This window comes from Symphalangus syndactylus, chromosome 19 (assembly GCF_028878055.3).
Source record: "Symphalangus syndactylus isolate Jambi chromosome 19, NHGRI_mSymSyn1-v2.1_pri, whole genome shotgun sequence".
NCBI lineage: Eukaryota > Metazoa > Chordata > Mammalia > Primates > Hylobatidae > Symphalangus > Symphalangus syndactylus.
The window spans coordinates 20,829,464-20,844,346 of NC_072434.2; the positions used below are offsets into that span (position 1 = coordinate 20,829,464).

General features: G+C 57.4%; 1 protein-coding gene across 1 annotated transcript in view; it reads right to left on the bottom strand.

The window, feature by feature from the left end:
* Positions 1-2,130: 2,130 nt before the first annotated feature.
* Positions 2,131-14,883, bottom strand: part of LOC129458580 (receptor-type tyrosine-protein phosphatase V-like) — a 28,877-nt gene continuing 16,124 nt past the window's right edge. The window contains 26 exon segments of the mRNA XM_063613249.1: positions 2,131-2,354; positions 2,620-2,755; positions 3,086-3,248; positions 3,350-3,470; positions 3,611-3,739; positions 3,885-3,961; positions 4,068-4,146; positions 4,252-4,375; positions 4,475-4,542; positions 4,902-5,037; positions 5,174-5,334; positions 5,930-6,052; positions 6,755-6,883; positions 6,885-6,893; positions 7,877-7,953; positions 8,056-8,152; positions 8,315-8,408; positions 9,504-9,551; positions 9,656-9,782; positions 10,998-11,065; positions 12,349-12,559; positions 12,834-12,974; positions 13,351-13,632; positions 13,960-14,106; positions 14,109-14,215; positions 14,435-14,693. Of these exon segments, the coding sequence (XP_063469319.1) occupies positions 2,295-2,354; positions 2,620-2,755; positions 3,086-3,248; positions 3,350-3,470; positions 3,611-3,739; positions 3,885-3,961; positions 4,068-4,146; positions 4,252-4,375; positions 4,475-4,542; positions 4,902-5,037; positions 5,174-5,334; positions 5,930-6,052; positions 6,755-6,883; positions 6,885-6,893; positions 7,877-7,953; positions 8,056-8,152; positions 8,315-8,408; positions 9,504-9,551; positions 9,656-9,782; positions 10,998-11,065; positions 12,349-12,559; positions 12,834-12,974; positions 13,351-13,632; positions 13,960-14,106; positions 14,109-14,215; positions 14,435-14,693 (3,173 nt within the window). The 3' untranslated portion in view covers positions 2,131-2,294.

A 14,883-nucleotide genomic window follows, 5' to 3' on the forward strand; every position in this document is an offset into this window, starting at 1 on the left:
AGAGGGGAGTGAGGGGCTACCCTGGAAGAGGCCAGGCTGCGGAGGGTTCCACTGCAAGCTGGGATGACCCGGCAGTGGGCAACCAGGAGCAGTCTCCTCACTGAGAGGCCGCGCCTTGACTCCAAAGAAATGAGTGTGGAGTTCCACCTGCTGAGTGCACCCTGGGTGGAAATGCACTCCTGCAGCCTCTGTCAGGTTTATGGCCCTGGGACCACCTTGATCCCTGCTCCAGGACCTCGGGAGGCTGAGGGACGGCGGGCAGCTCAGCTGGTAGTCAGGGCCCACTTCAAAGTAAGCGGATTGGCGCCACCTGGAGGCCGGGTGCTGCAGCTGCAGCTCAGCCACCCTGAGGCTGGAATCCCACCAAGTGGCTGCCAGAGCCCTGGTGAGCAAGGGGCATGGTGGTTAAAAGTGAGGTCAATCCCTGTTCTCTCCTTAGACCATAGTGAGCTGGCTGTGCTTCCTTCACGCAGCCTGTTGCTCCCTCTGGTCTCTCCCATGCTGAACTAAGACCCAGCGCAGAGCTAGAGCAGGCTGTGGGCCCCCCTCCTTCTTTTTTGCCCTGTCTCCCCATGGTCCAGCCAGAGGCTACACCAGAAACCTGGGACCTCAGAGGCATCCAGGATTTCTTCCACCCTGTCCTTCCAGATGCCAGGATCCTCTCATCAACACCTCTCCACTCTCCGATAACCTCCCAGGGCTAGAGGGGCTGCATCACTGGACCAAGAAATGAGCAGACCCTGACCCTAGGCCTCCAGTTGGTGCCATGGCGCTGAAAGTAGAAGATGAGCCTCCTAGGAAGGCCAGAGGATGGGCCTACATGACCAGAAAGACCTACAGATACAGCCACCTCTGCCCTATGGCAGAAAGCTACCGCAGGTCAGCCTGCACTTCCTTCACTCAACCATAGCCTCGGCTCCATCTCATTTGCAGCTCCTGCTGCTCCAATGTGCGATTTTCCCAGAGTGGAACAGCCATGGTTGAGCCCTGTTGCAACGTCAGGAGCAGCTGCTTGAGACAGACTTGGGCAGCTCAGATCAGAGCCTCCAGCCTGCTTTTGCGAGGGTCATTAGGGGGCCCACCCTCAGCTCCTGATAAACATGGCATACGGAGGACACTGACATTTAGTCCTCCTGGGAGGGCACCAGTGCTTTAGTCTCGTTCTGGGAAAGCTCCCGGCTGAGCAGCCAGCAAGACCTCTGTATACCCTTCTTCAACCAGGCCTGAGAAGGACCCTCCACTGACTTCTGACCCGTTGCACCTTAGTAGGAACTCAGGTTGGCCAAAGAGCTCTCCCCCCCTTCCCCTTGGGGAGACCCAACTCCATTTCAGGGACTCTTGCTCTGATCTGTCCAGGCTTTCTCTGTGTCCTTCCAGGGCCTTCCACCAGGGGCAGTTAGGGTCCAGCATCAGGCACTGCACCTGGAAACTCCCAGCCTGACCAGGGAGGAAGGCAGGAGCTCATGTGGCCACCAGCAATCATGCACATAGTATGCAGTGCAGTCCTAGAGTGTGTGGGACAGACAGCCACCTCCCCACCCTCTTTTCAGGTCTCTGCTGCTCCTCCTGGTTTTTCCTTTCTCCATATGCCCTCCCTGCTTTCTCCCCCACCTCCTCCTATGTGGAGGGGAGGAAGGAGGAGAGAGTGAAGGAGCAGGGAAAACTTGGCAACTCCGCCTGAGGGGTGCCTCCAGTGCCTGCATTCCGAGTAACAGGGTAGCTCTGGCATCTCCATCCTGGTGGGGGCTGAGGGTGGCCCCTGGGGGCTCTGGCAGGTAGAGAAGGCTGGGGATGGCAGGAGAAGGGAAGTGGGAAACAGGATAAACCCTACTGCATACAGCATGGTGCATGCAGGGTGATGGGGCAGAGGACGAACAATTTGGAGCTGTGATTCTGAATCCAGGGCTTAGCACCACAGGAAACTAGACGTGGAGAGACCAAAGTCTGAGGACATTTAGAAACTGTAGGAAGCAGAGGATTGCTTCAGGGGAAAAACCAACAGCATAGGGCCCATAGGTCACCTAGTTCAACCAGACTCCAGGTCCTAGCTTCCATCCCGGCTCCACGTTTGCCCACAAGACCCACACACTGGGCCCAGGTCTGAGGATGGACAGACAGAACACACTGAGCTTCACGCTTGGCCACAGGTCTTTATTCCAAGACCCCGTACCTTCGCAGCACAGAGCCCAGTGGAGGCCGCCCTTCCAGGGAGCCCAGGCCCATGTGGATGTGTCAGGAATGTTGTCCCCATCCCACAGGGCACAAACCTCTCCTGCACAGTGACCAGTGCCGACTCAGGGCAGCCCGTCTGCCAGCGCGCTGTTCAGACAGTTGTAGAGGTAGATATACTGCTTCTGGAGATGGACATAGGGTTAGGAGGCTCGCCCCGCCTGCCCCAATCTAACAGAAAAAGGCTCCCTTGTGTGTCCCAACCCCTAGGGCTCCATCTGGGCGAACGCACAGCGGTCCACAGCGCCACCTGGTGGCTACCCGGGTGGTGCTGCCTAGAGGCCTGGGCAGAAGCTCACTCATCCCCCCGCCCCTTCCCACAGCTGAGCCCCCACGCCCCCCCGCCCCCACGCCCCCACCCCAGCCCCGTCGCCTCTGGTCGCCTCTCACCAGCGTTGGAGTCATAACGCCACAGGCCTGAGACTGCTGCAGGGCCACGTTAAAGACATCCACGGTGCACTCAGACCCTGCCTGCTGCAGCAGCTGCTCCATAGCCAGGAAGGTGCCCAGCTGGGTCGCACCCTTGCTGCAACTGACCTAGAGTTGGATGAGGTACCTAAAGGGGGTATGGCGGGGGTGTCCAGGGATGTGGGAAAACCCAACCTGGGCGCAGGAACTGAGAAGGGACACCGAACACTTGGTCAGCCAGCCAGCCAGCCTGGGCCCAAGGAGGGAGACGGTAAATTCCCACCATATTCCTGAGAACAGGGTAGGGTGTGGAGAAGACAGGGGCATTGTGAGACTGTGTCCTTTTGACACATAACCCAAGTAGGGCCCAGGGAGATCTGAGGCTATGCCAGAGGGACAGGGAGGGGCTTCCAGTGTCCACTCCCCCAAGACCATTGTCCAGCAACACCTGGAGTGGCTGAGCAGTGTGCCCGGCTTCTTGCTGTTGCCCCGAGAGCAGCACTGGCCCACAGCAGCCAGGAAGGGCAGCAGGGTGGTGGCGGGCAGCTCATGCCCAGGCTCCAGGTATGGAAACTGCAGTCTCTGCACCTCCCTTTCCTTCCTGCTCTCCCCTGGGGCAAAGACATGATCAGCATTGGTGCTGGAGAGGGCAGAGGGAGCCCGCACAGGACTCTTCCCCCACACACCATCCCATGCCCTGTGGCCCCAACACCTACATATGTGACCCTGAAGAGGGTACAGAGCCAGCCCGCTGTGCTGCTCTCGGCCACCCAGTGCACCATCACCATGTCTGTGACTACGGGCTGCATCTCTGTTGGCCAGAATTCCTGTGGCTGGGACCAAGTTAGGGCCGCTCAGGCAACTTCCTGAGATCTCTGCCCCTGCCCTGGTCACAGACAGCACTGCAAACTCCCCGCCCCCATCCTCAGCCCTAACTCCTGAGCCTCCCTTCCTCTGTCGTCTGCTCTCTCACCTTCTCCATGGCATCAGGTGGGCACAGAGAGACAAGCACATGAGCCCCGTGCTGCCACATCAGCTCCCAGAGCTCCTCTGGCCCTGCGGGGCCAGTCAGCACCATATGATCACAGCCAGAGGGCCCACCCTGCAGAGCACAGCTCATTGGCTTCCAGAGACTGAGGGTGTCCCCTACCCAGCCCACAACTCTGGGACCCCCGAGCAGCCCCAGCCTGGGAAGTACAGGTGGTCAGAGAGGGCAGGAAACAGTGGCAAAACCAGCATCATCTCACAGGGAAGAGCCAGGCTTCAGGCATGTCGTCAGGGGGGCTCTCCTCCACTGGAGAAAACTGCCCCTGAGAACGGTCATCTGAGGGAAGACAGTGAGGGTGAAGCTGCCAGAGGCCCCCAGCCCATGCTGGCCCCCAGCCCATGCTGGCCCCCTGCCCCTCCACAGGGTCCACAGTGAGACTCACAGGAGACAGGGCTGTCCTGCTCATAGCCAGGCGGGGGTGCGGAAGAGCCAGCCTCATCCTTGATGGCCTGCAGCAAGAGCTGGGAAGGAGACGGGTGCCCTGAAGCTGGGAGGTCCCATGCAGGGCTGGCTCGGCAGGGGAAGGCTGCCCTTGGCTGTCACCCACTTGCTGGCCTGAAGTGTACCTCGTACTCCTTCAAGAAGCCAGCGTTGGCATTGGCTGCCCTCTTGGCACATGCCTGCGTGAAGTTCATCACAGAGATGGGCCAAGACCCGGTGCGGGGGCGGGTGTTGGAGAGGGAGAAGGCACTCAAGGTTCCCCAGCTCCCCATTCTAGTCTGCTCGGCTCTGCCCACGAACAGGAGCAGGGAGCCTGCCTGTGGGAGGCACAGGGAAGCTGGGACTTACTCAGAGATGTTGAAGGGCCCTTCCAGAATCTTGATCAGTAGGCAACAGTGCAGGAAGACGTACTGGCTCTGCCAGGGGGAAGGGCATCAGGCTGCTCAGCAAGGAGTGAGGGGAGCCTGCGGGGAGATTTTCCAGGCCCTGACCAGCAAGGCAGGGATCGGGTAGGAGGGGAGAGGGAGCCACTGAGAAGCCTTCCCTCCACCGTCCCATGGTGTCAAAGCTGACAGGGTCCTGTCCCACCTCCCCTTTCACAGAATAGGAAGCACAGCCCAGAGAGGATGTTGATGTGTTTGAAACCCTCTCCCCAGGGTCTTCTGTGTGCCCCATGAGCTCTCTTTCCTGGTCCCTCCTGTAGCCCTGTGGCCACCCACCTCCCTCCCACTCCTTCAGGGTCCCAGCTGCCCAGCCCAGCCTGTGAGGCCCTCACCAGGATCTGGATCATGAGGGGCCGGTGCATCCAGAGTGCATACACAGCATGGAACACGTCTACCATCTGCTCCTCCTCCAGCTGCTGCAGCAGCCTCGACAGGGCCACGAAGGTGCCCGTCCAGCCCATGCCCGCACTGCAGGGACAGCCCCTGAGGAGGTGAATGGGTGAAGGGGCTGCCCATGTCCCCAGCTCCCCCCACAGTCCAAGAGCCCCCCACACCCCCAGGCCAGGCAGGGGGCTCTCCACCCTATACACTCACCTGCCCTCACCTGCAATGCGCCAGGATGGGTCCCATGCCCTGGGTGGCCCTTGCCTGCTCCTGTACCAGTGCCATAAAGGCAAGCAGGGAGCTGGGGACCTTGAGGATGCTGTGGTCGGGCCAGGTAGTGACTTGCAGTTGCTCCACCCTCCGCTGCTGTTGCTGGACAACCTGAGAAGGGGGTGGGAAGGCGACAAGGAGGCAGAGGGGCCCTGCTGCTGCTCCTTATCTTCCTAACTCCAGGTTCCCATGGCCCAGACCTCATACTTTCTTCCCCAGCTGCCTAAGGGCAGGGATGATGCAGACCAACTGCTCCTTGAGGGTGGCAGCTATGTCTCCCCCATCAGGATGCTTCCTGAGCCCTCGGGTCCTTCTCTAGCCTCCTGGGTAATCTCTGCCTATAGAGGGTGCCCGGGAAGAGGAGTGATTCGGGTCCCTGGCTTTCCTGCCCCAGCAGTGTACAACCTGAGAAGGCAGATGGGCACAGGGGGCATGGGGTGAGGCAGGAGCCCTGAGCTGGCATGGAGGAGGTCAGGAACCATCATGTCTCCCTTGCTCTTTCTTTCTCTCACTGTGCAGCCTCAGATAAGCTCTTAACTTTCTCCGTGCCTCCCTACCCCTTCCCTAACACACACTTCCCTGGGTGGTGGCTGAGTACTTGTGGTCCTCCGAAAGAGAGGGCTCCAGGGACCCGGGAAGTGAGGCAACCTTCTCAGGGGTCTCAGCTCTAATGCCTGTCCAACCCCCTCATCCTTGGGGCACGCACGTGCTGCAGCTGGAATTCCCGCTTGGCCCACTCATCCTTAGCCTCCTTGGCTAGGAGGTGGATGATGATGTGACCATGGGTGGCCAGGGTAGAGTCGGTCAGCCAGTCATGCTCACACAGCACCTGGGACCAGAAGGTTGGAGAGGGGAAGGGCAGCTGTGGGCCCACAGCTATCACTGCCGCCCCCTGCTTTACCCAGTCCCACCCCTCCCTGCCCACCTTTCTGGTCCCTGCCACCCTGCTGGGATTCTGCTCTCTGTAATGACCTAGCTCCAAGGCTCCCTCCTCCAGGAGCTGCTCTCCCTTGCTTGGGCTCCGGCACCCTTGCCCTCAGACCTCTCATGACCCTCAGGATTCTGAGTCAGCCACTAGGTTCCTGTGCCAAACAGAACAGCCCTTATTCAGCGGCCAGCAGCCCTGGGCTCACTGCTCCAGCAAGAGGACAGACTCGGCAGACTCTCTGCTTGTCCCAGGGCCCTGCATCTGCCAGGCTTACCGAAAGGAAGGATCCATGATGGTACCTTTGACACCGGCCCTGGGCAGTCCCTACCCCTTGGTACCTTCTCTGCCCAGGGCAAGAAGCCCGTAGAAACTAAGCCAAGCTGGGAGCTTACATACCTGGTTCCTCCCACTGTCTCCCCATCCCAGGGACCACTCCATCCTGGCTCTGGGTGGGAGGTGGTTCCACCACCCTCCAGGCCTGATTGGCCTCGCTTCAGTCTGCCCCGCCTTCCCCGCGGGAAGATGCCAACGGGGCCATGGCCATTCCCACAAGGGGAACTCAGCCACCTGGTGGCCTTTCCAGGAGCCTGTAAGGCGCATCACCCTCCCGTTCTCCATGCCGATGGTCAGCGTGATGATGATGCGGACCTGCTACTCCCGCACCAGCAGTCAGAAGTTCTCCAGCGTTTTCTTGAGAGGCCCCTGAGAGGCAATGAATTCCTGTGGGTGGGCGGGTGTAGCCCTGGGGTGTAGGTGGCAGAGGTCAGGAACATGTTAACGGGCGATGCTTGGTGTCAAGCACACAGCAGATTTCCAATATTTGACCTCCAGGAGTGAGGATGCTGTGCACACACCTACATGTGTGCAAACACACGAACACATGTGCACCCAGAATGCAAACCAGGAGGGCCGACTTCAGAGACACCACCCCGTCCCTGTTCCACCCCAAAGGGACAAGAAAAACCCCAATGAAAACAAGATACTGACATGAGTTAAATAGCCCGCCTAGGCCACCCTCTTCACCCACCCAGAGTCACCTTCCTAAACCCAAACTGCATTTCTTCTATGCTCAGAAATCTTCTATGGCTCCCCATTGCCCACCAAATAGAGTCCAAAGCCCTCAGCCTAACAATCAAGCCCTCCTTCATTCAGCCCCAGGCTATCTTTCCCATTACACCTCCCACCACCCAGCACCTCCCCACTCCCTCACCCCTATGCACCCCCCACCACACACACACACACACGCTGCCTGAACATTACTGCTTGGCTGTTCTCTGGCTGCTCCTTCCAGTCAACAGAATGTCCTTCCCTCTTTCATCACTTATCAAAATGTTACTCATCCTTCAATAAATCAAATGTCCCCTCCTCTGGGAAGCCTTTCTTAATTCCTCAGGTGGATGAAATTTCTCCTTCCTCCATGTGCCCTGAGTACAGTGTTTTTTCCTCTATTACAGCCCTTGTCACGGTGTGTGGTGAATGTCACACACATGCCCACGTGCTCCTTTGAAGGTGGGGAAAGTGACTAACTCAGCTCTGCCTCCTGCAGGCCCAGCACAGAGCCCAGCACACAGTAGACCCTTGCTAGACACCCGCTGGATTGAGCTCATGAAGCCCAAGCTGGTGATCTCGAGCTGTTACAGCTAACGAAGCCCGTGTGGCCTGCAAACCAGCCCATCTCCCGAGCAGATCCCAGATCCCATGGGCAGCCTCACCGGTGGCCCTTACTGGGATGAAGTTGGCGTCGATGTAGTCAGAATGAGGCTCTCCCTCCAGCTGGGTCAGCCTGACCCTGGAGTGGTCGTCTGCAGAGAGTGAAAGCTGTGCATTCAGGGCTGGGCACATGAAGCCCCCCGCCCCCATGCCAAGCCCTAGCCCTCTGCCATGCCTCCTCTCCTGCCCCCAGCACTCATGGGGTAGCACATGTGGGTAACGGTTCTTGGTGGTGTTGGCAGCATACTCAGCCTCCAGTCTGGGCTGCTCCTTGCCCACCTCCTTCAGCTCCTGCAGGGATCAAGGGCAGGCACTGGTTGCTGAAGTAGACCCATCTCACCCCATGCCAGGAGAGGGGCAGTGGGGACAAGTGTGCAACTGGGAGTTCCCTCTAGACCTTCAGACAGGTCCCAGTCTTCCCTCCTCTGAGCTCAAGGGTGGTAAAGGCCTTACCTTGAATTCCAAAAAGAAAGCCTGGTGCGCGTGAGCACTCTTGGCCTCATAGCTCTGCCTGAAGCTGTGGATAGGGATGGGCCAGTGGGTCTACCTGGTGGGAGGTGGAGAGGGTAGCCCCCCAGCCTTAGATTTGCAGAGTCCTGGCCTGCCCTCCCCTGGGTGACGGGTACACAGCAGGGGACCTCAGTCCCGGCGGCACAACCTGATCACCTGGGGGCCTGTTGGAAACGAGATCCTGAACTCTACCCTGGGTGTGGGGCAGTGTGCATTCCCAGCAAGCTCCTCCAACGCCCAGCCTGGGCTGCAAACCATCAATACGGAAGAACAGAGAAGGGGCAGGGGACACGCGTGAGTCTCACAGACTCCCTGCCCAGGTCCTGAGGAGGGCTCCTGTGCACAGCCAGTACTCAGTTAATGTCAGCCCCACAGGAGGTTGACATGAGGCAAAGAGCTGATACCATCTACTTGGTTGGTCAGGGAGAAGGTGGGAACTGGAGAAGGCGCGTGTGATGGTTAATATTGTGTCAGCTGGGTTGGGTCACAGTGCCCAGAAAGTTGGTCAAACATTATTCTGGCTGTTTCCGTGAAGGTGTTTTTTGTATGAGATTAACATTTAAAGTGGTTCACTGAGTAAACTCTAATGTGGCTGGGCCTCATTTAATCAGTCGAAGGCTTTCATAGAACAAAGACCGACCTTCTCTGAGCAAGAAGGAATCCCGGCAGCAGGCTGCCTCCAGACGCTTCCCAGAGGCTTTTGCCTGCTGGTCTACCCCAGATTCCTGGACTCACCAAGCCTCCACAATCACATGAGCCAATTCCTCAACATCTCTCTCTTCCCCCTCTCTCCCTCTCCTTTCATCTCCCCCACCTTCCTGTCCTCTCTCTCCCTGCTCTCCTCTCTCCACACACACTCCCTGTTGGTTCTGTTTCTCTGGAAAGCCCTCACTTACGTATGAGTGCATTTGGAGGAGGAAGAGGCCACGTGGGCAGAGAGGAGCGGGGAGTGAGAGGTCCAGGCATTGAAAAGGCATTCAGGGTGGTGTGGTGGCTGAGGAAGAATGGGGGTCTGGCAGAGCCTTGCAGCCCCCTGACTGGGACATAGTCACAGCAGAGTGGGGGCCAGGAAAGCTTCAGCAATGCCACCATGGCCCCCACAAGGCAGGGAGGCACAGGAAAATGCACTCACCGCAGGTTGTAAGCTGTCAGCTCTTGGGAAAATGGATTCTTCCCTGCCCTGCAAAGGGTGAGGGGGCACGTGGGAGGCAGCCCCAGGGGCAGGGAGCTGGCCCACTCTGGTCACAAAGTTCTCCCCAGCCCCCAGCCTTCCCTCCCACTCACCTCTGCCCCTTTACCCACCTCCAGCACAGCAGGCTCAGCACAGCACAGATGGTGAGGACACAGCCCACCACGAGGCCCTCCACTACCGGCAGGGGCACTACTGCAGGGGAGACACTGGCCCGGGGCTCTGCGGAAAGAAGGGAAGAGTGGAACATAGCAGCCTTGTCCCACAAACCCTGCGGGGTCATGCCAAGCTCTGCTAGACCTGGGACCCTCTGGGTGAAGGGTACAGTGACAAACCCCCTCTACCCTAGTAGTCCCAGATATCAAACTGAGGCCAGAGATGGCTGCCTGGGGGGAACATCTGGATGGGAACTGGCAACACCAGCAACCCCTCCCTGCCCCCCACTCCTCAGGATGCCCCAAAGACCCCACTCCCTTCCCTGATACCATCAAAAGAAAAGAAAGAGGGTAGAGGCCTGGTTTCCTGGACTTTCTAGAACTGCAGTGTCCTATACGGTAGCTACTGAACGTTTGAAATGTGGCAATTCCAACTTATGATTTGCTGTAAGTGTAAAATACACACCAGATTTCAAAGACATAGTAAGAAAGAAAAGAATGTAAAATATCTCATTAGAAGTGTTTTTGGCTGGCTGCAGTGGCTCACACCTGTAATGCCAACCTGAGAGGCCAAGGCAGGTGGATCACTTGAGGTCAGGAATTCAAGACTGGCCTGGCCAACACGGTGAAACCCTGTCTCTACTAAAAATACAAAAATTAGCCTGTAATTCCAGCTACTCAGGAGGCTGAGGCAGGAGAATCACTTGAACCTGGGAGGCAGAGGTTGCAGTGAGCCGAGATCATGCCACTGCATTCCAGCCTGGGCAACAGAGAAAGACTCTGTCTCAAAAAAAAAAAAAAAAAAAAAAGTGTTTTTAATGGGTCACCTGTTGATATTTTAGATATTTTGGTTTAAATAAAATGTCACTAAAATTAATTTCACCTGTTTCTTTTGACCTTTTTAATGTAGTTTTAAAAAGACATTTTAAATTACTTCAGTGGCTTGCCTCACATTTCTATTGGTCAGGGCTGTCCTAGAGCCCGGATGGCCTGGGAGCATCCGGGTATAGAGAGGCAGTGTGAGTGTGGACAGCAGCAGACCACCGCAATGCCTCAGACTCTCCTGCCTGCACTCTCAGCTTGCCCAGGCCAAGTCTGGTGCCAAGAGCACCTTCATCGCTGGCTCTGGGTCTCCCCACTCTGCTTGATAGGACATGTTATCCCAGTAGTCTAAGCTCAGTCCCTCCTGCTACTGGTTGGTGATGAGCCACACAAGAGGGTTCCCAGCTCTCCTCCCCATCTCCAGGGCCCAGCTGGAGCCCTTGCCCAGTGCCCTCCCTACCCGAGAAGGCTGAGAAGGAGTTAATGGCCTCAGGAGGGCTGTACCTGGTAAAGGCTGCAACGCTGAACCTGGGCAGAGAAACAGGACCTTCTGTTGGGGAAGGGCAGGCAAATAAGGTGAAGCCCCTCCCAGCAATCTGGGTGGCGAGCAATAGACACTCAGATAGCAAGCGCTCCCCAGCAGGGGTGTCCAGGGGAGAGAAGAGGCGGTCATGGGTTTTTAGTTTCCATTTCTGGTTGGGCCAGTAAAGCCCCTTCCTCATCCCTCTTGTCTGTTTATCACTCGAGACAGAAACTAAAAACCATGGCCTCGCCGGGCGCGGTGGCTCACGCTTATAATCCCAGCACTTTGGGAGGCCGAGGCGGGCGGATCACGAAGTCAGGAGATCGAGACCACGGTGAAACCCCGTCTCTACTAAAAATACAAAAAATTAGCCGGGCGTGGTGGCGGGTGCCTGTAGTCCCAGCTACTCAGAGAGGCTGAGGCAGGAGAATGGCGTGAACCCGGGAGGCGGAGCTTGCAGTGAGCAGAGATGGTGCCACTGCACTCCAGCCTGGGTGACAGAGCGAGACTCCATCTCAAAAAAAACGAAACAAAACAAAAAAAACCATGGCCTCAGGCTGCTAAAAGCCTAAAACAGAACAGAACCATAGCAAAATAAGACAGGCTGGACAAGCTTGGCAGAGGTTATGTATCACGCTGTCTGCCATCTTACAGCAAACCCCATCTTCCTTGAGTAAGAGGAAGCTCTAGAAATAGGTGCCTGAACCTGGCCCAGTGGCTCACCCCTGTAAACCCAGCACTTTAGGAAGCCGAGGCAGGTGGATCACCTGAGGTCAGGAGTTGGAGACCAGCCTGGCCAACACGGCAAAACCCTGTCTCTATTAAAAATACAAAAATTAGCTGGGCATGATGACCTGCGTCTGTGGTCCCAACTAGTCGGGAGGCTGAGGCAGGAGAATCGCTTGAACCTGAGAGGCAGAGGTTGCGGTGAGCCGAGATCAGCCACTGCACTCCAGCCTGGGTGACAGAATAAGACTGTCTAAAGAAAAAAAGAAAAGGAAAGGAAAGTAAAAAAATAAAAAGAAAAAAATAGGTACCTGGATATCCTGGGAACTGCCCTGGCAAGCTGAAACAATACACTCCACTTTCCTTTTTGAAAAAAGAACTGCGTAACAGATGGGTGTTCAGGTTTTTGCCTTGTCTGCCAGGAAGCTCAGTCAAAATAACTCTGTTGGCCTTAATGGACCATCACATGCATTCTGTTTATAAGTCAATCCAGATCTCTTGTTTCTTTACAAACCACAAATGAAACTTATGTTTCACCACTCCCTTCAGCCTTAGCGCTCGCCTATACTGGGAACCTGGCTTGAGCTGCCCGTTGCATATCTCTTTGGTGTGGCCACAGTCCTCTGTACCCACAGGCACTGTCCAGGATCTCGGCATAGCCCAGGGCTCCGGGTAGAAGGGGTTGGGGAGCAGGATGGCCAGGTAGGAGTCCTGTCCTCTGTAGCAGTGGTCATGCCACATGTGGTTGATGGCTTCCCAGGAAGGCTGAGGCACTGAGAGAGGAGTGGGGAATGGGAAGAGCAGGGTGGGCAGTGGGGCCGAGGCTTCTCTTCCTGCCAGAGGGGCTACCCTATCTCTCTAGCGTGTACCCACCATTCATATTAGCACTCTCCTCCAGAACGTTCTGGTCCCCCTTCCTGCTCCGAGACTGACACTAGCCTCACATATTTCATCTTACCAGTCTCAGTCCCCATCTTACTCCCCTGCTGTCACCTACTCCATGCCACAGCTAGGGTCTCCCCATCCCCTCCTGGGCCCAGGACTCATGTGACATGTTGGTGGTGGCAATGATGCCGTACCACCGGATCTGTCCACCATCCTTGCCAAACATACCCCACGGGATCATCACTCCCATTTCTGTCCCAGGCTCCAGCTCAGGGGCCAGGGCTAATGCTGGGGGATACCAGGCTGGGGATGGAGAGGAGAGCGAGGACCTGACTGGGTGCCTAGCAACCCATCTTCAAGGGCAGGGACCATGCCTTCATAGCCCCAGTGCCTCTCAGTGCCTGGGGCTAAAGAACCAAGGCTGGGTGCAGTGGCTCACGCCTATAATCCCAATACTTTGGGCTAATGGATATAATTAAATAAGGACTAGAAGATTCCTGGGCTAGGGTACCAGGACACGAGGCTCAAAACTACGGTATCAAACTAGCAAGATCAGGGCCAGAGGAAAGGGCTGGGCCCTGGGGAACAGAGAAAAACCCAGGCAGCCAGGACTAGAGGAGTGACATCCCCAGGAAGACACGGAACTGAGGGGGCCTCAGAGGCAGCAGAAGCTGCCTACCCTCAGCAGAAGTGGAACACACCAGAGTGACCGCCCGACTCCACAGACCGTTCCTGCCCAGCACGGCGAGGCTGAGGCGATAGGAAGTGGCAGGCACCAGGTTGGGCAACAGGACTGCATTTTTGGAGGTGTCGGCCTGGAACACAAGGTGAGCATTCCCTCCTGCTGCCAGCTGCTCTGCCACCACCAGACAGGTGCCCACATCCCTGGCGGGCACCGTCCAGGTCAGGGCCACGAAGGTGGCCTCAGACCGGCACTGCACATCCTCCACAGGGCCAGGGTCTGTGGGAATCAAAAGGCTCTGCATTGGGTGGGGGTCAGTGCACCCCCATGAGCAGGGCTTCTGGGTGAAGGGCTCTCGAAATCCTCAGGCATAGAGAGACAGGGCATTTATGCCCATGGAAAGGGATATCAGCCAGGCAGAAAAACATCTCCTTTGGACATGACTGCCCACCTGGAGAAGCGTAAGGTGCATAACCCAGAGCAGAGTGGGTGCAGCATCCATCTGGAGAGAGCAGTGGCTCAGAGTCGAGCAGGCAGTGCTGCCCACCTGAATCGGACCTGCACCTCAGGGCAATTTCGTCCTCCCTGCTGCTGACGTCAGCATACCAATAAGCAGCACCACGCGCTGAGTGGACGCCTGCAGCGGCCCCGCCTGGCACAGCACTGACAGGGAGAGGTTGCATCCAGGTGTGAGGCCCCTCAGGATGAGGTGGGCTTGGCCTGGCACCAGGGGGTGCTCCCAGGAGAGGTGCCTGCCTCTGAGAGTTGGGTGTAGTACATCCCCTGCCCCAAGGGGCCGCTGGCCCAGGCCAGGTTGACCACAGCGGTGCTCGCATGCATGGACACCAACTCACTGGGCGTGTGCAGGGCTACAGAGGGAGGGAAGGAGGGAGGAAGAACAATCAGCCAGGCCGCCAGCCCCAGTCCTCAGAGCCCCATGCTTGATGCCAGGGCCTGCTGACCCCTGCAGGGCCCTGGCGTGTGGAGATGGAAAATGGGCTAAAGGGGACACCACTGAGGGAAAACCCGGGGCTCTCTGAGGCAACCTTGCTCACCTCTCCTGCATCGCTGCCTTCCCCATGCCTCATGGGTCCAGCCAGAGGTGTTGGCTGCTGCATTGTGGTGGGGCCCAGCCTGCGTGACAACCTCTGCCTCGTACTTCGTGCCTGGAGTCAGACTCGAAAAGCTTGTGCTGGCCACTTTGGCTCCGATGGCGCTGGTGCCTGCCTGGTACAAGGTCACCGGGTAGCTGTCTCAGCCCCTGGGAGCATGGACCCAGGATGCCCAGAGCTGGGTGGGACCTTCACTCGTCACATTTACCAGAGGAGGGGCAAGCGGGCCTGCGAGGAGAGCAAGATATGGAGGGTGTGGAGAACAGGGAGAAACGATCTACACTAAATCTCTGGCTCCCCGCTCTCCAAAAGAACCCCAATTTCTCCCTCCATCCTTGGCCCTATCAAGAAACACCCAGGAGCTAGAGACACCATTTCAGGGCGTCCAGTGAGCCCAGGATTCCGCTGGAAAGCAGGG